This window comes from Rattus norvegicus, chromosome 1 (genome assembly GCF_036323735.1).
Source record: "Rattus norvegicus strain BN/NHsdMcwi chromosome 1, GRCr8, whole genome shotgun sequence".
Classification (NCBI taxonomy): domain Eukaryota; kingdom Metazoa; phylum Chordata; class Mammalia; order Rodentia; family Muridae; genus Rattus; species Rattus norvegicus.
Genome location: NC_086019.1, coordinates 92,576,456 through 92,596,732, shown reverse-complemented (window position 1 = coordinate 92,596,732; position 20,277 = coordinate 92,576,456). Strand labels below are relative to the sequence as shown.

Genomic DNA, 20,277 nt, shown 5'->3' with positions numbered 1-20,277 from the left:
GGAAATCTTCAATCACCCGAATGCTGCCGCAGCTGCTCCAAGGCCACTGCCTCGCTGCCAATTTCCTTGCCACTGCTGGTTTGCAGTTGCTTCTGTCGTCTGTTCCTCCTCTTCAGGTCATGGATTCAGCCCACTCTACTGGTGAAGTCAAATCAGTCAAGCAAAGACAGAATTGCAGAAGGCCCAATGTTAGTGTTGTACCACCAGGGGGCAGCACAGGAGCGACCGGGTCTCCAGAAGAAGCATCTTAATAGCCCGACAATACAGCCTTCCATGCAACCGAAGGACCATTTGCACTAACCACGGACTTTTGTTGGGCTATCAGGGAACGTGCTTTCCCTCTGGCCTAGATGAAGTGGCCGCCAAGGTTTACAGAGGCTTCTGATGGCAAAAAGTCCATGTAAACTATTGTGAGTAGTCAGGGCTAGAACAGTGCCTCCTAGGACAGGAGTTTGTCTTTTAGCATTAAGTGGTTGTCCATGCATTATATTTTCCTGGAGGTGTCCGTGGAGCATTCAAGAGCTGCCAGGCTGCCATGACAGCAGACCAGCTGGCTGCCAAGAAGGGGTTGCTTGGATGGTAGTCATTCTTTCAAGGCAGCCAAGTGCCTGGGAAGGGCTGGGTGATTGCCAGGGTGACAAATCACCCTAGTGTCCAACATTGGATTTTTTTTTTTTAAAGACAAAATAAACATTAAAGGGGATTCTTACAATACAAGCCTGTAAGACGCAGACAATGCTCTAATGCTTACATTGTGTGTGTTCACGAGTGAGCATGTACCTATACACGTGTGGGTATGCAGAGAACAGAGGATGTCTGCTGTCCTGCTCTATTACCCTCTTCCTTATTCTCTTGATATAGGGTCCTTACTGAGTGTGGAACTAGGCTGGTGGCTAGAAAGACTCCACCACCCAGGGGTTGGGGATTTAGCTCAGCGGTAGAGCGCTTGCTAGCAAACGCAAGGCCCTGGGTTCGGTCCCCAGCTCCGAAAAAAAGAAAAAGGAAAAAAAAAAAAAAGACTCCACCACCCTAGCCCTGGGGTTACCAGCACACAGGTGACCAATTCAATTAAAAAAATTATTTGTTGATTTTATGTCTATAAATACATTGTTGCTGTCTTCAGACACACCAGAAGAGGGCATCGGATCCCATTACAGATGGTTGTGAGCCACCATGTGGTTGCTGGGAATTGAACTCAGGACCTCTGGAAGAGCAGTCAGTGCTCTTAACTGCTGAGCCCTCTCTCCAGCCTTTCCCCTCCCCCCACCTGCCTTCAATTTTTTTAACATAGGTGCTAGGGTTTGAACCCAAATCCTCATGTTTGCTCAGTGAGATCTCTTACTTGCTGAGACACCTCCCAAGCTCCTGGTATGTCTAAAAATGTTGACTTAAATTCTTTATTGATAGTTTACATAGTATACATTTGCCCACTTATACAATTCAGTGACTTAGTACGGCATATTTGTAGGGGTTTTAGAACACTTTTGACAGTTCCAGCATGTATACAATGTAGTGTGCTCATGTGCAGTTCCTATATCTTACCTCCTTCCGACTCCTGACGACCCTTTATTTTCCCAACTAGTCTCTTCCCACTTTCATGTCCTATCTATCTATCTATCTATCTATCTATCTATCTATCTATCTATCTATCCACCCACCCATCTACCCATCTCTCTGTCTGTCTGTCTGTCAATGATGCAGATCTTGCGCAGGAAGCCACAGCTGCCGCCATGTGTTTGTGAGTGCAGTGGTCTAGGAGACATGTCCAGAAGACAGCATTTCACAGCATTCCTCACCATAACCCAGCTTCTACAGTCTTTCCACCCCCTCCGCCTCAGCATGCTTGGGGCCATGGGGGGAATGATATGGATGTCTTGTTTAGAACTGAACCCTCAACGGTCACTTACTGGCAACACTTGGACCAGTGCTGAGTCTATGAATTAACTTTCACTACTGCAAATGGACGCTTCTCTGTCCAAGGCCGAGAGTAGCACTACTTTATGGGTATAAACACAAATACTTAGAAGACAGTTTTAGACGTCCATTTAGCACGACCAGTAGTAAACCCCACCTTCTGGGGCCTCTCATCTCCTCAGCCATGGGCTTTTTCCTTCCTATGCAGCAAACCTTAGATCTAATTGGAAAGTAGATAGTTGCCCCCAACAGTCATGCCTGGTCAGTTGGGACTGTAACAGGTAGGACCCACGGTTGGGTAAAACAGTTGATGATCTTTCTCCCTCAGCCAGCCTCATACCACATTCTGATCCCGAGAAGCCAGCCAGCAGCGAGGAAGTTTCAGGTTCCAACTGGAAGTCTCTGTGTCCTGCAACTAAAGTGTGTGGTGCATTCAACAATGTGGTTTTTACCACCTAGTTCTGATGGACAACCAAGAGAATGGCCGTAGCCTGTGTTGTTGGGGATGGGGCACTCTGGGGCCTCACTGATAAAAGACACAGGGAGGTACTTCGTGTATGGCACTGAGACTTTTATTAGTATCTTTGGCTACTAGGCATATTCAGAGGTATCTATTCATGTAGAATACACACACACAAATGTTTTTATTTTTTGCTTTTATGTGGAGAGCTTTTGGGGCCGCTTCTAGGAATTGGGATAGAATTTGATATCAGGCTTGGGACAATGAAGCAGGCGCAAGACAAATACAGCTGAGGAATGTATTGTATTCCTTGTGTCTGGATCACCCTGAGAGACCCCTAGACATGGTGACCACGGACTTTGTTTATTGCCTTGATTTTTGCCCTGCTTGTTCCTTGCCCACTTTGTTTAAGCCTTAAGGACTGACCATGTTCTTTGTATGTACCCAGAGTGATAGAAAAGCGGACTGGAAAAAATTAAACTTGCCTCAGCCTCAGGACTGGCTGGGATCATGCTACAGTGTGGTCTGATTGTCTTTTCTTTTTAATCCTCGCTTCCTGCCCTGGAGAACCCGTCGACTAGCTGAGCTGGCTTGGTCACTTTTAATTTTTTATAGATTATGTTTTTAAGTCAGTTTCCACACTTTTAATATGTTCTTAGTTTTGGTTAACTGATCCTCATACCCCATATTTCCCCATCCTTGCTCCATTCCCACTTAATACTTTTCATACCTTATACCCTCCCTCTTTCATACCACGAAGGTCTTCCTATTCCCCCTGAGTGCCCTCCCTCGTCATGGTTTCTTTCTTGCTTCCTGGCCTCTGCTGATTCTCATTCCATTTTGAGCACAGGAACCTGAAAATTCAGATCAAAGGTCCACAGAACAGAGGAAGCATGTGGCATCTGTCTTTCTGTGCCTGGGTTACCTCACCCAGTAGGATATTTTCCAATTCCATCAATTTGTGTGTTACAAAGTGCAGTAATTTTAGTATATGTGATCACTGGTTTTATGTCAGTTTGACACAAGCTATAGTGATCTGAGAGGAGGGAACTTCCACAGAGAAATTGCCTCCATGAGTCAAGCTTGTAGGACATTTTTCTCAATTGCTAACTGATGGGAGAGTGTCCAGCCCACTGTGGGTGGTGCCACCCCTGGACTGGTGATCCTGGGGTCTCTAAGAAAGAAGGCTGAGCAAGCCACGAGGAGCAAGCCGCTCCAGTGAGCAGCACCCCTCCATGGCCTCTGCATCAGCTCCTGCCTCCAGGTTCCTGCCCTGTGTGGTCCTGCCTTCACTGCTTTAGACGTGGAGCTGGTATATCAAAGTGGAAACAAACCTTTTCCTCCCCATGTTGCTTTTGGCCATAGCATCTCATCTCAGCAATAAAAACTCCAACTAAGACAAGATACATGTAGCGTTCATGTTCTTATAGAAATTGAATACGTTTAATGTTTCTTTCTGCTATAATTCCTTAGCATATAAATATCAAGTTGGTATATCTCTGGAATGTGCCCTATTGGAATGTTTTACCTTTTTTTTGTTTTGTTTTGTTTTGATTTGATTTTGGACAGGATTGACAGGTTGACAGGTTGACAGGACAGGTTGACCAGGCTGGCCTCAAACTCACAAAAGTCTACCTACTTCTGCCTCCCCAGCATTGGCATTCATGGTATGTATCACCATGTCCGGCTACATTTTTTTAAATTAAAACGTCGAGTAAAGTCTGACCTTGGCAACAGTCTGTAAGAGTCAGCCGGGTGGTACTGGTTATGGAGGTATGAAAGCGGGTGTGGAGAGCGGCTGAGATTTGGTCATGTGTGGCAGCGTGGGAGTCCCTGTGGAGATGTCACTTGTAAAGGTGCGGCCTCAAGTGCAATGGAGGTCCCAGGTTATTGCAGATGCCAAGACTGCTGAATGTCCACCAAGGACAGCGGCAGGTGTGACAAGGAACCAGGTTAAGCCTGGGACAAGCTGTGTGCTGAGAACAGCAGAGTAGGAGAAGCCGGTCTACCCAGGCCTTTGGGTGGTGGTGGGATTGATATCAGGCACTGCACTAATACTTCGAAATTTTAAAGAAACCTTGGACTTTTAGACTGATGAGAAATTTAAAGACTTAAATGTTTGACTGTGTTTTAAATCACACAAGAATTTAAGGTAGAAGGAACTGAATGGTTATGCTTAACGTGAGGTTTTTGGGTATCAACTTGATAGGGGATGGAGTGTCCTAGAAGAGTCTACTGTGGGTGGTACCATCCCTAGGCATGTGGTTGTAGGCTGTATAAGAAAACAAAGTGAGCACGAGACTGAAAGGGAGCCGGCAAGCAGCGTTCCTCCATTGGTTCTACACTAAGACCTTGCACCAGTTCCTGACTTTCCTCAACAATGGACGGTAAGCTGCAAAATGAAATAAAGAACCCTCCAGGATGGCAGACATCATTGGCTGTATAGGCTTAGGGTACAGACATGTCTCATCAGCATGGGGGAGCATTTCAGGAATCTCTCAGGAGAAAGGAAGCTGCGCTTCGGCTACGTGAAATCCCATAGTAGAGAAGTGGTGGGGTCTTGAATTCCTCAGACAAGATGTGAGAAGTACAAGACCTGATAACGAAGGGAGACCTCCATATTGCACTGAGCTGCAGAAGGCGATCAGGGCAATGGTGAACTTCAACCTTAATTAGCAGAGCTTGCCTGCACCCTCTGCCCCATGGCTATCCCAGTAATTTTGAAAGCTACTAGGCTGTGCTCTCATTCCCCCCCACCAGCACTATCAATTCCCAAGTTGTGTCTGCTCTCTCCGTGAACTTACCCCAAAACTCCAGCCCAGTCAGAAGCTCAGTTCTGGGTGTCCCATTTCCCACCCATCACCTGTTATCTCTCCACTCTACTCCTCAAATGCAGACGTTGCCAGCATCATCAGACCCATCGACACACTGACCTGCTTACCTCTTCATCATGCCACTTGTGACCACACTGCCTCCATCGCTATCAACCACACAACGTCACTCCTAGCCTTAAACTGTGAAACTGGCCCCCAGCTCCCCCAGCTCTGCCTCAGCATCCTAGAAGCTGAGAAGACCAGCTGGTTCATAATAAGACTCTTGAAGCACATTTTTATATTTTCCCTTCCATCATTCCCCCGGAAACTCAGTAAGGACTCAGACCGTGGGTGTCGTGGGATTCTAACAAGTAATATGATATAACTGATGCTCTTTACCCCTGGCTCTCCAAACCCTCCCATGTTCTCTGTGGTGGGTTGAATGGGATTGTCCCCCATGAGCTCAAGTAGTTGAATACTTGGTTTCCAGTAGGTGGCACTGTTTGAAGTAGAGCCCTGTTCCAGGAAGCACCTCACCCGGCCGGGTTTTGAGAGACGAGATCTTTGCCCAGCTTCCTGTTTTCTCTGTTTGCCTTTGCAGCTGAGATGTGATCTCTGTTTCCCGCTTCAGCCTCCTGTAACTATGCTACTTCTGCCCTTATGGACTTCCCCCCGGAGCCATAAACCAATATAAAGTCATTTTGCTATCAGTTGCCTGTGGTCATGGTGTCTTCTCATAGCAACAGAAAGGAACCAATTCATTTCCCTAGCGTCATCTCTGTTCCCATTTTTCTTGTTGAGGGGTTCCTATGCTAATCCTCACTTTGACTCCATGAGAGCTCATCCTGTTTGAAGGTGATGAAACCAAATCAGAGAGAAACCGGGAGACTCACCAGGCTTATAAATGGCAAGGACAGAGTCTGTTTGTCCTTCCCTCTCCACCCTTCACCTCGTCTCCCATCCAGCCCTTCACCATTTCATCCAGCCACGTCTCTAGTCATCCATTCTGTGACTCTCAATCTCCCACTGTCTCTCCCACTCTGGCCATCTGACTCTGCCTCTGCTCATGCACCCACACACGCAGCCTTTCATCTTCTAATAAAGACTCGTCACCATCCATGTCACCCACAGTGGGGAGGAGGTTGGGGAGACAGCAGGAGGCAGATGCTCTGGGTCAAGATATTTACTCGATGCTTTCAGGTTTGGCTTTAGGGGCTCAGCAAGGGGGAGGGGTGGGGAAGGGACACACAGGGCATCTTCCAATCACTGTGACTTCTGGCAGGTCTTGATGTCTTCAGTGCCAGCGGTGACTGATCAGTTGGGACTGCAAAAGACAGACACTTAGCCCTTGATCCTGCAGACTAAGCACCCACCCACGCTACCTCTTTCCCTAGTTCCCCAAAGTCTGGCCTCCATTCTCCATCCTCACCATGGGGAGAAGTCCTGTGCCCTCCACGTCTCCATTGAAATCTTCTTCTGATATTTATGCACATCATTGCTCCGGTCCCCGTCAAAGTTTCCACAGGCCCCACACAGCATGGCCGCATAATGCTCACCAACCATCACATTCAGATGCCCATCCTTTCCAAGCCACACCTGGACCCCGGCCTTCTGGTGGACAAACATGGAGCCGTCTGGCATCTTCCTCACAGACACAGAGGTTAACACAGTAGCTGGGAGATCCACTCGGAGACCGTTCACCTGGTGGAGGGAGAGGGGAAATGAAGAAGTGAGACTTGAGGGACAGAAGAGCTGAGGGGTCACTGAGGTTGGAGTCCTCGTGCACAGCGATGGTTCAAGCAAAGGGGCAAGCACTGGAGAGAGGAGGGTTACACGGAGGGACGGACAGGTGGGGAGACAGCTGGGTTACACACAGCTTGCTATTCTGCTTATGCCCATTGCAATGTGACTCTCAGATTAACTGACTGATATTTCTTTGTTGTCAGAGGGCGGAAGGATGGATCCTCACGATATTCTGAAGTTAAGGGGAAAAGCGCCTCAGATCAGACAGATGAATGAGTGATGAAACGGATCTGGGGCCTCTCTTCAGGCTCTACTTTTCCAGGATGTGACAACAATCCAGAACGTTCTGTTTGACCTCTTTCCCATTTGCAAACCTCCATAACCTCTCATTGTAATATTCCTTGGCTATCAGAACAACTCTGTAATGAGTTCTTCATGGGGGGAGCTCCATGGAACCTGGAAATTGACTTGAGGAATCCCAACACTTCCTGTGATGCAGTGAGATGGTGTTCCACTCCCAAGGCTAGAAGTGGACAGGCAGTCCAAACTGGCTTAGTGAGATGCAGGCCTGGGACTTTTGTTGGACCAGTTTCTGCTGAGGTGGTCAGGGTGGGACAGGTGCTACTTCTTATGAAAAAAAAATACCTGTCTAAGAATGAAGATAAGGGCTGGAGAAATGGCTCAGCAGTTAAGAGCTCTTCCAGAGGTCCTGAGTTCAATTCCCAGCAACTACATGGTGGCTCGCAACCATCTGTAATGGGAGTCGATGCCCTCTTCTGGTGCGTCTGAAGACAGTTACAGTGTACTCATATGGATAAAGTAAATAAATCTTAAAAAAAAAAAAAGGAATAAAGACAAAGGCCTGGCGTGGGAACTCTCCCCTTTAATCCCTAGTCAGAAACCTAGAGGTGGAAACTCCAGCAGTGTAGCTGGGGTATCTGGATCCAGACGCTTCTGGGGGGCTGACTCTGGGTTTCCCAGATATGGAGCCAGTCCATTCACTTCCCCTGCAGCCCTCAGGTTTGCATTCGGCTTCCGGTCACTGCTAAGCAGTGGAGTCTTGACCAAACTCAACAGCAAAGCCAGCCTGTGACTCGAATGTAAGAACTCAGGCCAAGGAGAGGGACCCTGGCTGATGTGGAGAGACAGGTACAAATGCAGAGAAAAGTGCAGAGACCCGGATGAAGAAAACAGACTGCAAGGTCACCGGGTAGCCAGGATGTAGGATACTGAGACAGGAAGAAGGAAAGCCAGGGAAGACGGCCCTGCCCTCTGTGCCCAGGCTTACCCATGCACCCTTGCTTGGGATCACAGTCACCATGCCACCCTGGAAGAAGATGTGGACCTTGCTCACGATCTTGTCATTGTCAAGGCAAGGCTGGACATCAGCAAGCAATCGGTACCAGGGCACATTCTTCAGGAGTCCCGGACAGCGAGAAGAAAGCTCATAGACACCGGGGGAGCTGATGGTATTGAGAGCCCCATCGAAGGTAGTGAGGTTGCCACCCACAGAGAGGGAGCAGAGACCTTTGGCTGGCCAACAACCCCGGACTCCTGCTTGGATCTCACAGACACGGCCAGATGGACAGCCAGCTTCATGACACGTCAGACCATTGTTTGGGGAGCAGAAACACCGCTCGATGCAGTCTGAGGACACCAGGGAGGAGTTCACCTGTGCACAGAAAGGGATAAATGGTGTGCATTCACACAGAGGGAAACTGTAGAGTTCCCAGTAAGGAATGGCTTGTATGTCCTCTACCCAGGAGTCTCAGTGGCCCTCAGACTATGATTTGTAAATAAAACCGAGCAGAGGTCAGGCTGTGTGGAGTTCATGTCTTGACTCAAGAGCCTTGACAGCTCACCCCACCACCACTCTGTCTCTGCCTCAGACTGTGCCCAGGTTCAGTGAGCACAAGCCTGGGCCAGTCCACTGAAGGATGAGCCACCACCACATAGTACAGACGATGATCCCAGCTCAAGCCACTTGTCTTGGCTTGGATATGACTTGTTTCCCTAAACTATATAGGACTTTAGTCCTCAAGGGTTTGTATTAATGGTGTGGACTCTGGTTATGTTGGGAAAGTATGAATACTCTTAGAAGCTCTTGCAAAACTAGTATTAGCCTATGGCATGTGATCTTTATAGCGGCACAGTAATCTAGGACATAAGGATTACTTGTGAGTCACAAAACCACCTTTATCCATAAAACAGATCTCCTCAGATAGTATCTCACAGCGACAAGAGGTTAGTGGCCTACAGTAGCATCCCTCAGCTGTCCCATTAGGTAACAGATAAGCTTAGAGGACTCCCACGCCAAACCGCAGTCATGAGATTAGAAACACAAACATCATTGTTTTAATCTATTACATTTTTGTAGTGACTTATTAACATTGATTATATGAAGATACTTATTACTACAATACATAAGAAAGTTACTGGGGGAGGTAAGGTGGGTGCTAGGGACATTGCAGAGTCCCAGTGCCCACGGCCTGGAACAAATGACCCTGGCAATGTCTTTCCCTGAACTGACCGTCTTCTGTTTCCTTGTTTCCCCAGACCCGAGCCTCTCGACCCGCTTGCCCTGGGATCAGCCCTCGGACCTTGACTTTCCCATTTTCTCCCTGGAGAGCTCAGTAGAATTTATAAACAGAAAACAGTGTCTGCTTCCTCACAGGCCCTGGGTCAGAGAGGGTAATGATTAAAGATGCTTGTATTGAAATAATGGGTGAAATCGGGGTGAAGTCAGCTGACAATGGTATTGAAGAACTGTGAATTTCCTGGTTCTGACCATTTCCTCTGTCATACGATTGAATTCCTTATTGTCATGGCGCCCGGACTTATTGGCTTAGGGATAAAGGAGCCACCGTGTTTGCAAGAAAGCTTTAAACGGTTTATAGGAAATAAATAACGGGCACATACACCCAACAGAAGGCTGTAAAATGAGCGTGGCTTCAGTGGATGAGAAAGGGAACTCCTCCACACACATTTACAATTGTCCTAAAGTTAGATTACTTAAAAGAATAAAAGTTTGAAAAAAAAACCCCATAAAACTTTGAAAACTTTGGAAGAAAAAAACCCCCAAAATTCTCAAACCATTAGTGTAGTTATCCCAAAACAGTCATCCCTTGATCCAGAAGCCCCTGAGGGTATCAGGCTGGAGGATGCTAAATTCGTTCTATACGGTGGTATGGTTTTTGCACATAACCCACCACATCCTACTGTACACCTTAAACCATGCCTAATACAATGCAAATGCTACAGGAACAGTCAGACAGTGTGGCACTGACTAGGAGGTCGTGACAATAAAACAATTCTGTGCACGATCAGGACAGTTGTCCTTCTCTCCAATGTTCTGCATGTAGGGTGGAACCCGCTGGAGTGAGTGTGCTCAGTGTGTCACCTGTCCTACTAGCATCCCAAGGACTGCATGTCTGTATCACTCTGTGGACATTCCTCCAGGTGTCTGCTCAGCCAATCTGAAAGGGCTCAACAGTGCAGAAGTCAGGGATGAGGTGGGAAGTTACAGAAAGGGTCAGGGGCAGGAGGGAAGGTGTTGAAATGGGACAAGGCGCACAAGAATGGGGTCAGAGTAGGAGGTAGATGTGGAAGACCAGAGGAGGCTGCAGACCTACTAAGCGAGGGGATTCCTGATGGTTTCCAGCAGCAATCGAGACCCCAAGCAAAGTCCAGTGCAAACTGCACAAGTTAGCACCGCTGGCTAGTGAGTAGCTGTGAGTAGCTCTCTGTTGCACAACCCCTTGTATGCAGCCTGTTTCAGATTGTTGCAGTCACAAGATAGATTGTTTCAAACAGACTTGTGCACACAAAGATCTTTCAAAAAGTATCAACAAAGGATATTAACAATTAAATCCCAAATCACGATGTTGAGTGATTGGTGGCTGAGCTGCCCACTGCACTGTTATGAATTCCATTCCTTTTGCTGAATGGGATGCACAGGAGGACGAGGCAGACCCTCACTGGGTACCAACTGTCCTGAGCACCAGGTGCCTATGGAGCCAGGATGCTGACTCAGCCATTCTGCAGATGAAGTAGTTCAGAGAGGGAAGGCTAGTGGAGGAATGGGCACACAGCACAACAGCCAATTCCCACTTCCTGGGGGCAGGCAGGCTTCCTTAAACGGAAACCCGTGTTTGCAGTGTGACTAACACTATTTAGATGGAGAATTTATTCTGGTTATCTAGGGGGGGAAATCCTATGGGCATTCATAAAAGAACTCCAAGGAGATGTCACACAGAGAAATGATGGCAGAGATTGGAGTGGTGTGACCAAGTCAAGGACTGACTGAGTCCACCAGGGGGTGGGAGAGGCAAGGACTAGATTGTCCCCTTAAGACAATCCAGTGTCCCCATGCATCACTTTGGTGTCAGCACAGTGAGTCAGATCTTTGTCTCCTGGCCTCCAGAACTGTGGGGAACTAAGCTCTCATGTTTGACCTGGTGAGGACAGCCGAGCCTCCCAAGGCCTCTGCATCTTCTGCTTCACTTCCCCAGCCCATCCCGACAGCCTGCCTGTCCACTCAGTCTGATCTTCAGCCTCTTTGTGAGCTCCTCTGTGCTGTCTCAGTACAGCAGCCACAGCTGGGAGCAGGTGGTGGCCCTCCGTGTGTCCCAATCCTCGAACAGAAACCCACAGCACAGCAGCTCTGAATGTCCTCCAGTTCCTCCACCCACACTGCCTGCTTAGAGACTCCCAGCCTCCTCCACTCACCGGCACATATTGGCCATTGTGGACACAGCCGCAGTCCTGGGCAGGAATGCACACACCCTGGGAGAGCAGGAAGTGATCATCGCATTCACAGCCTTCAAAGCACTGAGAGGTGCAGCCAGTGAGGCCAGAGAGAGCAGCACAGGAGCCCTGGCAGGAGTATGTGCAGACTGAGTAGTGGCTGTGGGCAGGACACTGGAGAGCTGTAGGGAGAGGAGGCACAGTGAGTGTGGCAGGCAGCCTCCAACCCTGTCCTATAAAGCTCACATCCAGGTATACGGACAGCGACAGCCACCATACTACTCTGGGAGAGAAGAGGTAGACGGGTCTGGGGAGATGAGAAATCTGAGAGCGAATGTCAGGCCTGGGAACTGGGCATGCTAGGGTAGGATGGGAAAGCACGAAGAAGGCTGGGCTTGGCGTTGGAGGATTAGCCAGAGGAAATGGATGGGATGATGAGGAACAGAAAGATAGCACAGGGAAGCTCAGGAAGAGGCTGAGGATCGGATGGAGTGGACAGGCAGACTGTCAGGATGGGCTGGGGAAGAGAGGCAGAAGATGCAGAGGATTTGGGAGGTTCAGGCAGAAGGAACAGATGACCCAGGGCAGGCTCTGACAGGGTTGACTTGGGATAGGAGAAAGCAGAGTATCTGGGAGAGCTGGGAGGTGTGCACAAGGGGTTGGAATAGCACAAGAATGGGTTTGAGGATGGGACAAGAGAAGGACAAGGATATGTGAAAGACACGGGCAGATATCCAAGATAAGACTCTGGCTAGGTGTTGCAGGCTGGTGTGGCTACCGTAAGAGAGTCAAGGGGGCAGGACAGGAGAATCAGGTTTGGGGTGAAGCTAAATTTCTGTTGGAAATACAGCAGGTCAGAGACTTTAAGGGCCACCAGGGTATGCCCAGAGAGCACAGGGTGCATGAGCCTTGCCCACTGTTTGAGCTAGTGATGGTGTCCACACTCAAACTAGGACTCGTTCATTGTCACTGGGTAGAAGATGGGACTCTGGGTCTAGGTCTTAATAGGAAACAAGGAGAAAAGGGTCTTCACTGCAGTGCTAAGGACCATTGCTTTGTCATGGGGCACTGAGGGGACTTGTTGCTATCCCATAATTTGGAAATAGGTGTGTGGTTCCGGATTGGAGGAGTCTATTGCCTGTGGCCTTGCACGGAGGATGTGAGAAAATACAGTCTGTGGGAGGGACCAGTGAACCGGGGACTCAGGCCTCCCGTGGGCTCTCAACCCATCCACCTCCCTTTCAGGTCACTGTGGAAAGAGCTGGGAACGCCTTGGGAAAAGGTGAATGTTAGGGCTGGGGAGCGTGGACTCTTGACTGGAGTCTGAGACCCTGGAGTTAGAGAGAAAGGAGGAAAGCCACAGAGGATGCAGGGCAGGGCTGGAGGAAGTCCCGTTACAGGCAGGGACTTCTCCTGAGCAGCAGACAGGGAAGGAGGGCCAGGGGCTCACACAAGGGTTCAGAGACACTCACGGCAGAAGCTGTCTGTCCTCCAGGGCTTCACTGCTGCGCCGGCTGCCTGACAGGCTGCAGTATAGGCTGCCAGGCTCCGGCAGAGATAGGCGTTGTCTCCGTTATGGGTACAAAGGTCAAAAACACATTGGTGGAAGTACTCTGAGTGACTCAGAACCTTGTGGCAAGTTGCAAAGGGGCCTTGGGGGTCCCGGATCTTCCCACAGGCATCATTTTTCTCAAACGCTTCTCTCTTTTCTGCCAGGCACATAGGGCAGCCCTGGGGTCCACAGCCTTCACCACAGCCCAAGGAGGAGCCGGGAACCCGCCATGCAGCTCCAAAGGCATCCACGTTGGGGGCTACTGCTCCATTGGGCAGCACGAAGTCATCACTCTGGTTCCCATTGAAGTTCCCACAGAGGCCGCAGATGCGTCCCCGGAAGGCACTTGGGATGGACATGAGGATATGGTCATCGCCATCAAAAAGAAGTTTCAGCCCCCTTTTTGTCTGCAGAAATATGTTTCGGCCTTCAGCAGTTATGTATGTGGATCCTGCGACTATGGGTAGCGCCACAACCTCACTGTCCACGGTCACCTGGAGGCAAAGGTCCATTAAGTTGGGGGTCAGAGAACATCACTTTAAGGAAGGCTCAATAGTTCTGACAAAGAACAAGGGACACTGTCTCTCTTAGACTCGTGACAGATCTAAGTGCTTTGTAGTTGGACTGGAGTGAGGTCATTTTAATCTCCCAGGGTAGCAACAGGGCCACGTCTCCAATAGGTTTCAGGGTAGACACTTTGCCTTCTAAATCGCCAGGTCCTGGGGTACTCTCAGGACTCTCGAGTTGGTCATTGTCCCCTAAGACCTTCCAAAGTAGGGGCATCACTTCAGGTGACCCCCTATGTGGGACTGTGTCCCTGTAGAACCATGGGCAGGGTTGTGTCCACTCACCTGTGGCCCTTTTGCCAGGACCACAACCTGGTCTGCCACAGTAACCACCACCCGCTGGGGCTCTCCAGCCAAGTCCTTCTCAAGCACAATGGAAAACTCCTCCTCTCCAGGTTTCAGGAAACAAAGTTGCGCCAAGATGTAGGAGCAGGAGCCATAGAGGTCGTAAACCAAGCCGTCGGGTGTGGTGTAGTGAATACCATGAAGGACCAGCATTAATTTAGAGCTCTTGGGGTGGCAGGACCGGATGCCATCCTCTATCCGGCACTCCTCATGGATCCCGCAGATCTCTATCCGGCAGGTGACCTGGCCACCAGGCCCGCACTCACACAGCCGCTCACACTCAGGGCCTGGGTAGAAGGTGTCACCCAGCACATAGTAGCGTCCATTGTGGAGGCAGCCACACTGGCTCACAGGAACACAGGTGTCACCACTGAGCACGAAGCCAGAATCACAGACACAGCCCTCACGGCAGATGGTCTCGCAGCCCTTAGGGGCTGAGAGGCTCGGGCAACTCACAGGGCAGGAGTCGCCACAGAGCTGGTAGTGGCTGTGGGCAGGACACTGAAGGGCTGCGGGGGAGAGAACAAGGAAGAGTCAGGCAGAGGCGATGGTGGGATCAGGAGGACTTGGGTGTGAGAGCCTGACTGAGGCCTGCTCCGTCTGGTTTGGCACATGACTGGACCTAGAACATATGACAGGGACACTGATATGGAATCTCAGGTGTGGGGCATGACCTGGTCTCACTGAGAAGGGTGTACCACCCTGACAAGTACTTCTAAAGCAAGTGACTATCTGGGGATATGACCACACACATATGAACAGAACGGTCTAGAACAAACTATGCCTTACTGGTGTGAGTGTGACTAGAGACTCATGTGTGTGGGAGGCCAGGCAGCCTGACTGAGGACAGTGCCAGCATGACTGGAGCATGGGTTTCTCTGATGTGCTGTTTCAGGGTACCACTGTGGCAGTGTGTATGTGACTGGGTGACAGATTGGATCTGCCTGAAGGATCTGTCCCACACCTTCTGACTCAGTCTGCTTGGATTTGCTGGGGACAGGTCCTGATTCCAGCTGAGCATATCATCTGATGTCTGACCTGCATGTGGCAGGCAATGTAGGGTCTCTGGAGACACCACTGGGCTATCTGACCACTTCTGTGTGGCTAGGTCTGTTCCAGTGTGGGAGATGGTCCAGAGGCTTGAAACTTGATCTCTGACAGGGGTTCCTTGCTGAGTCCATTAGAAAAACGAACCTCAGGCTGGAGAGATGGCTCAGTGGTTAAGAGCACTGACTGCTCTTCTGGAGGTCCTGAGTTCAAATCCCAGCAACCACATGGTGGCTCACAACCATCTGTAATGAGATCTGATGTCCTCTTCTGGTGTGTCTGAAGAAAGCTACAGTGTACTTATATATAATAAATAAATAAATCTTTAAAAAAAAAAGAAAGAAAAACGAACCTCCAGAGTGGTCTGTACCCAGGGTTTCTGACTTTGATGTGCCCTGGGTACTTCCCAATCCCACTGGTGTTTTTCTATATTAGTGTCAGGGTGTGTCTTTGTCACGAGGGGGCGAGGGGGTAACCCTGTCTGTGTGGAGCTACATGGTTCAGTACTCACGACAGAAGTCTGGCTTCCTCCATTCTCCAAGTTGGGCCTTGGCATCCTGACATGCTATCACATAGGTGGCTATGGCAGGACAGAGGCCTCCTGGATGTCCCTGAACCTGACAGGCATCCAGCAAGCACGCCTCGAAGAACAGCGTGGGTGGCACAAGGCTGTGGCAGGGTGCTAGCGGGCCTTTTGGGGCCGTGATTATGCCGCAGGCGTTGGGGCCATCAAAATGTTTCTGTTGCTCAGGTGTGCAGGGTTTTGGACAAGGCCTAAGCTGGCATTGGTCGCAGTCTGGAGCTCCGCCCACTTTCCAGCCCTCAGGTTTCCCGTCCACTGCGGTCAGGTCATCGCTGGAATTCTTGTTGTAGTTCCCGCAAAGGCCACAGAGGGTGCCTGCGTAAGCGGCAGGTACCCGCAGGCGCACGAAATTGTCTCCGTCAAAAACCAGGGAGAGCCCCCAGGTGGTGTGTACTATCAGGCCCGTGCCACTTAGGTGAACAAGTAGTAGTGACTGCAGCTGGAAAGGCAGCGTTACCATCTCTCCATCCACCTGTGGATGCGGGAAAGGGGAACCAGCTGAGTCTGGTGTATTTGTGTTTCAATCTTATCTACACCATTCAGAATCAGTTGTATTAGACACGTGATTGCTGCTTATAATAATAGGAAAGAGACCAGTCCATTGGTTCTTTATACTACCATGAAGTAGATACTTTCCATCATCCACCCTGCAGAGGAATACTGGAAGGCTGAGCCTGGAGAAGCCGCTGCTTCCAGCCTTCCCGGTCCCACCGGCTCTAATGTGAGCCAGCCTCATGCTCCCGCCAACCTGGGAAAGATGCTCAACCCACTCACCTGTAGCTGCCTGGGCCACTGGGTACTGAGGGTCAAGCTGAGGCCATAGATATGCAGAGTGACACTTCGGGTGTAGCTGACAGCCTGGCTGCCCCTGTGCTCATTAGCCACGGTGACATTGAAGTATTCAATGCCTGGGGGTGGCGCATGGCAGGGTGCGCTCAGCAGGTACTCGCAGGTGCCTTGGAAGTCAAACCGGTGCCCATCTAGGGTGATATATCTGGGATCACCCAGTATTTGGCATTCAGCTATGCTTGTAGGTTGGCAGCCGATCTCCCCAGAGGGCAACAAGGCACACTCCTCACCCAGCCCACAGCTGGCTGACTTGCAGATCAAGGAGTCACCTCCAGGTCCACAGTGACACCTCTTAGAGCAGGTAGTATCAGTCCAAAACTCGGTGCCTGCTTCGTGGTATGTGCCATTGACCCAGCAGCCACAGCCACCATCCAGGGGAACACATTGATCAGCACTCAGGACGAAGCCCAGGTCACACTGGCATCCCTCCACACAGGGCCCGTCACATGCAGTTGGGGGGTTGTGTCGTGTAGGGGGTGGGCAGCTGACTGGGCAGCGTGGGCCACAGAGCTCATAGTGGCTGTTGTCAGGGCAGGAGATCTCTGTGGGTAGAAGGAGGGAGAGAAACCAAGAACAATGTTGGACTGGCCTCTGGGGACAGAGTACGTAGACACATCAACAGAGACAGAAGGGGACAGAGAGACTTGCAGATCCACAGTCAGAGAGGGACACAATGACAAAGTAGAGCTGATGGAGTGAGGGGCAGACAGAGAGATGATGAGCTGGAGACACAGACAGACACAGCCAGGAGACAGCGATGAACAGAAGCCAGCGGAAAGACCCCAATGGGTGGGAGCGAAGCCAGCCCAACCCAGCAGCGTCAGGGTCATGCACCCAGGTCTGGTTCTGCTCCCCACCACTCACCACAACCAGCCTGAGTCCTCCAGTCCTGGATTTTGATGCCATGAGCCTGGCAGGCTTCTGCATAGGCAGCCAGTGCCTGGCATAGTATGTCTTTGACTTGACCACCCAGGCAGAGGTCCAGCACACAGCCCTTGAAAAAGCTTTCAGGAGGCACATGGGAATGGCAGCTGGCAAAGGGACCCACTGTGTCGGGGGACAGAGGTCCACAGAAGCCAGGACCCTCATACTCCTCCACTCGGTCCTCTGGGCACGTAGGACAGGACCCCTGACATTCATTCCAGCAGAGAGGATCCCACCCTGGAACTTGCCAGCTGCCACCCCAGGCAGGTATGGAGAGTGCCACTGTGCCATTAGGGAAGACTTGGTCATTTTTGGGGTTTTTGTCCATGTTTCCACAGAGCCCGCACACGGCACCATAGTAGCTGCTGGGCAGTGTGACTTGCACCCTCCAGGTCCAGTCGTAGGTGACCTGAAGACCGAAGTCAGTCTCCAGCACAGCCTTTGTGCCTCCATGAACCACGGAAATCCTCCCTTCAGCCAAGTAGACAGGCAAGGCCATCAGAACTCCATTCACCTGAGGAGAGAGGGAGTCCAACAGAGGTCACGGGAGCAGTGTGTTACCCTGGTCCCCTCCCTTTTCTTGCCAAGGGCTTCCTCCTGGCTGACATTCTAACCAACTCTCTCAGGCTCTTGGGAACACTGGAGTCTATTTTAGCTCTCTTGATTGATCAAGATCTCTCCCAACTCTGGCCTTCTTTGTGTTCTTGGATGACCGTCCTACTGATCGTACCTGAACTCTGCCAATCTTTTTCTTGTGAATAGTGATACTGGTGTTATAGGTAGTCACGGTGACCTTCTTCACGTTGGACACAGTAGGGTTGCTCTGGCTCTCATGCTTGGTGACGACATTGAAGGGGGTCAAGCCCTCAGCACTGATGCCAGGGCAGCCAGTTCCTGCCAGCTGGTAACTGCAGGTCCCGTGGAAGTTAGTGTTCAGGCCATCAAAGGAATGGTAGTGAGGGTCTCCCCACACCCAGCACTTGGACTCGTAATTGGCTGTGCACACACCCTTGCCGTCTCTCTCTGTGCATGTTTCCTGGGACCGACAGGTAACACCTTTGCATGGGTCTGTGGAAAGAGAAGACATGTTCTTGAGTGGCTGCCCACCACGAGCACGACTGTTCCCAGAATCTACCCCACACTCTACCAGGCATATTGGCTGTGAATGTTGCTAAGAGGGAGAGCAGATCCCAGGCAACGAACGGTGTTGACGCCTAAGTCCTATGTCCTAGGGTTGCTGTGGGAAAAGTCAGAGAGATGGCTTGGCTGGTAAGAGCATGTGTTGCTCTTGTAGAGGGGAGTCGGTCATAGCATCCACGTGGAGGCTGGCAGCCATCTGTAACTCCAATTACAGAGCGGGATCACACACCTTCTCCTGGACTCTACATCCCTCTGCTCAAGACCTCAGTCCTGGGATATCCTGGTGAGATTTCTGTGTCTGGGGCCCCAACATCTGACACTTTGATTCAGCCCCCAGTCTACATCTTATGGCCAGAGGTGGTAGCTTCTTCTGCAGGTAGCATTGTGTTCTGCCTTGGGAGTCTCATTATTGATGATTATACTGGAGAGCTTTCATGTCCAAGGCTCCATGTCAGTGCCACCATACCCCCCCGCATCCTCATGTTTCTAGTTATGGGGCGCACATACACACTCTGTGTCTAGTTATCCAACCTTCAACCTTGCTCCTCTGTCTTGTTTCCTGTTTGAAGTCAGCCTGGAAGCTTTGTCAGCAGAGGGCACTGGGGAGTCTGCAGGAGGTAGGGGCCCATGTCTGTCCTCACATCCTCACAACCTGTTCTGCTCTTCTGGCAGCAGCAGCACAGAGGCCTCTGTGAGGCCTGAGGCAGTTGGGACACTGGCTCTCTAGCCAGTCACTTAGATACCCCAGGTGGCTGCTTCCAGCTGCGTTCCCTCAGCACCAGAGTGGGGGTTTCACTCCTGCAACCTCCAACCTGCTGGATCCTCTGACACCCAGAGGTGGTTGCAAGGGTGCCTTTTCCAGTGAGGTCTGAGACAGCCTTAGGGTATGTCACTTCCCTATCCCTGCCTTCTAATGTGGGGAAGGAAGCCCAGAAGGGGCCACTCAATGGATCTTCTGTTGCTTGTGCTTTCCCTTCCCCTGTTGCGGTCAGTGCTGGTAGCGCCCTTCCCCAGCTCCAGTACAATCGATGGATTCCCGTGTGCTTCGAGTGCTAAGGACCAAGCCACACCCTCAGATTAAACTCTCTTTCTCCTGCTGTGACACCGATCAGTGTAGACTTTCCTCAGTGACTCTGAAATCCTGCTCTTCATTTCTGAGAACCCCAGCCCAGATCTCGGTTCTGGGGTTCTCAATTTTTATTCACTGCAGGAGAGGGGTGCCTTCCTCAGAAACCAGGTTGAGGTTAAGACTGGGTCCTCGATGTTGAATGAGGGGTGCCTCTTCTGAGACCTATATCTCTAAAATGACGGTCCTCTGCTTGAAGGTACCAGAGTCAAGGTTCTTCTTTGATTTTTGTCTCTGCTTCTATCCTGGCAACGGCCACCTTAGAAACTCAGAGCTCTGATTTCCCAGTGACCCCTGGAACCTGAAGCTGGTTTCTGAAGCCCCATGTCCAATCCGATGAGCCCATGGGCAAGAAGTCAGAGAACCTTCCGGTGCTTGCAGTTGTGAATAAATAGGTGTTTCAGTGAGAAGTTGTGCTCCAGGCCATGTGGCCGGCAAACTTAGGTAATTGTCACTGCATTTGAGAGAA

The 20,277-nt window shown here is 50.5% G+C and overlaps 1 protein-coding gene across 1 annotated transcript in view; it reads right to left on the bottom strand.

Moving 5' to 3' along the window:
* Positions 1-6,355: 6,355 nt before the first annotated feature.
* The window catches only part of Fcgbpl1 (Fc fragment of IgG binding protein-like 1), a 38,015-nt gene continuing 24,093 nt past the window's right edge, over positions 6,356-20,277 (bottom strand). The window contains exons 10-19 of the mRNA NM_001164656.1: positions 18,273-18,610; positions 17,483-18,056; positions 16,544-17,160; positions 15,698-16,241; positions 14,080-14,648; positions 13,149-13,722; positions 11,659-11,858; positions 8,219-8,602; positions 6,617-6,888; positions 6,356-6,511 (exon numbers count right to left, since the gene is read on the bottom strand). Of these exons, the coding sequence (NP_001158128.1) occupies positions 6,502-6,511; positions 6,617-6,888; positions 8,219-8,602; positions 11,659-11,858; positions 13,149-13,722; positions 14,080-14,648; positions 15,698-16,241; positions 16,544-17,160; positions 17,483-18,056; positions 18,273-18,610 (4,082 nt within the window). The 3' untranslated portion in view covers positions 6,356-6,501. The remainder of the gene's footprint in view (positions 6,512-6,616; positions 6,889-8,218; positions 8,603-11,658; positions 11,859-13,148; positions 13,723-14,079; positions 14,649-15,697; positions 16,242-16,543; positions 17,161-17,482; positions 18,057-18,272; positions 18,611-20,277) is intronic.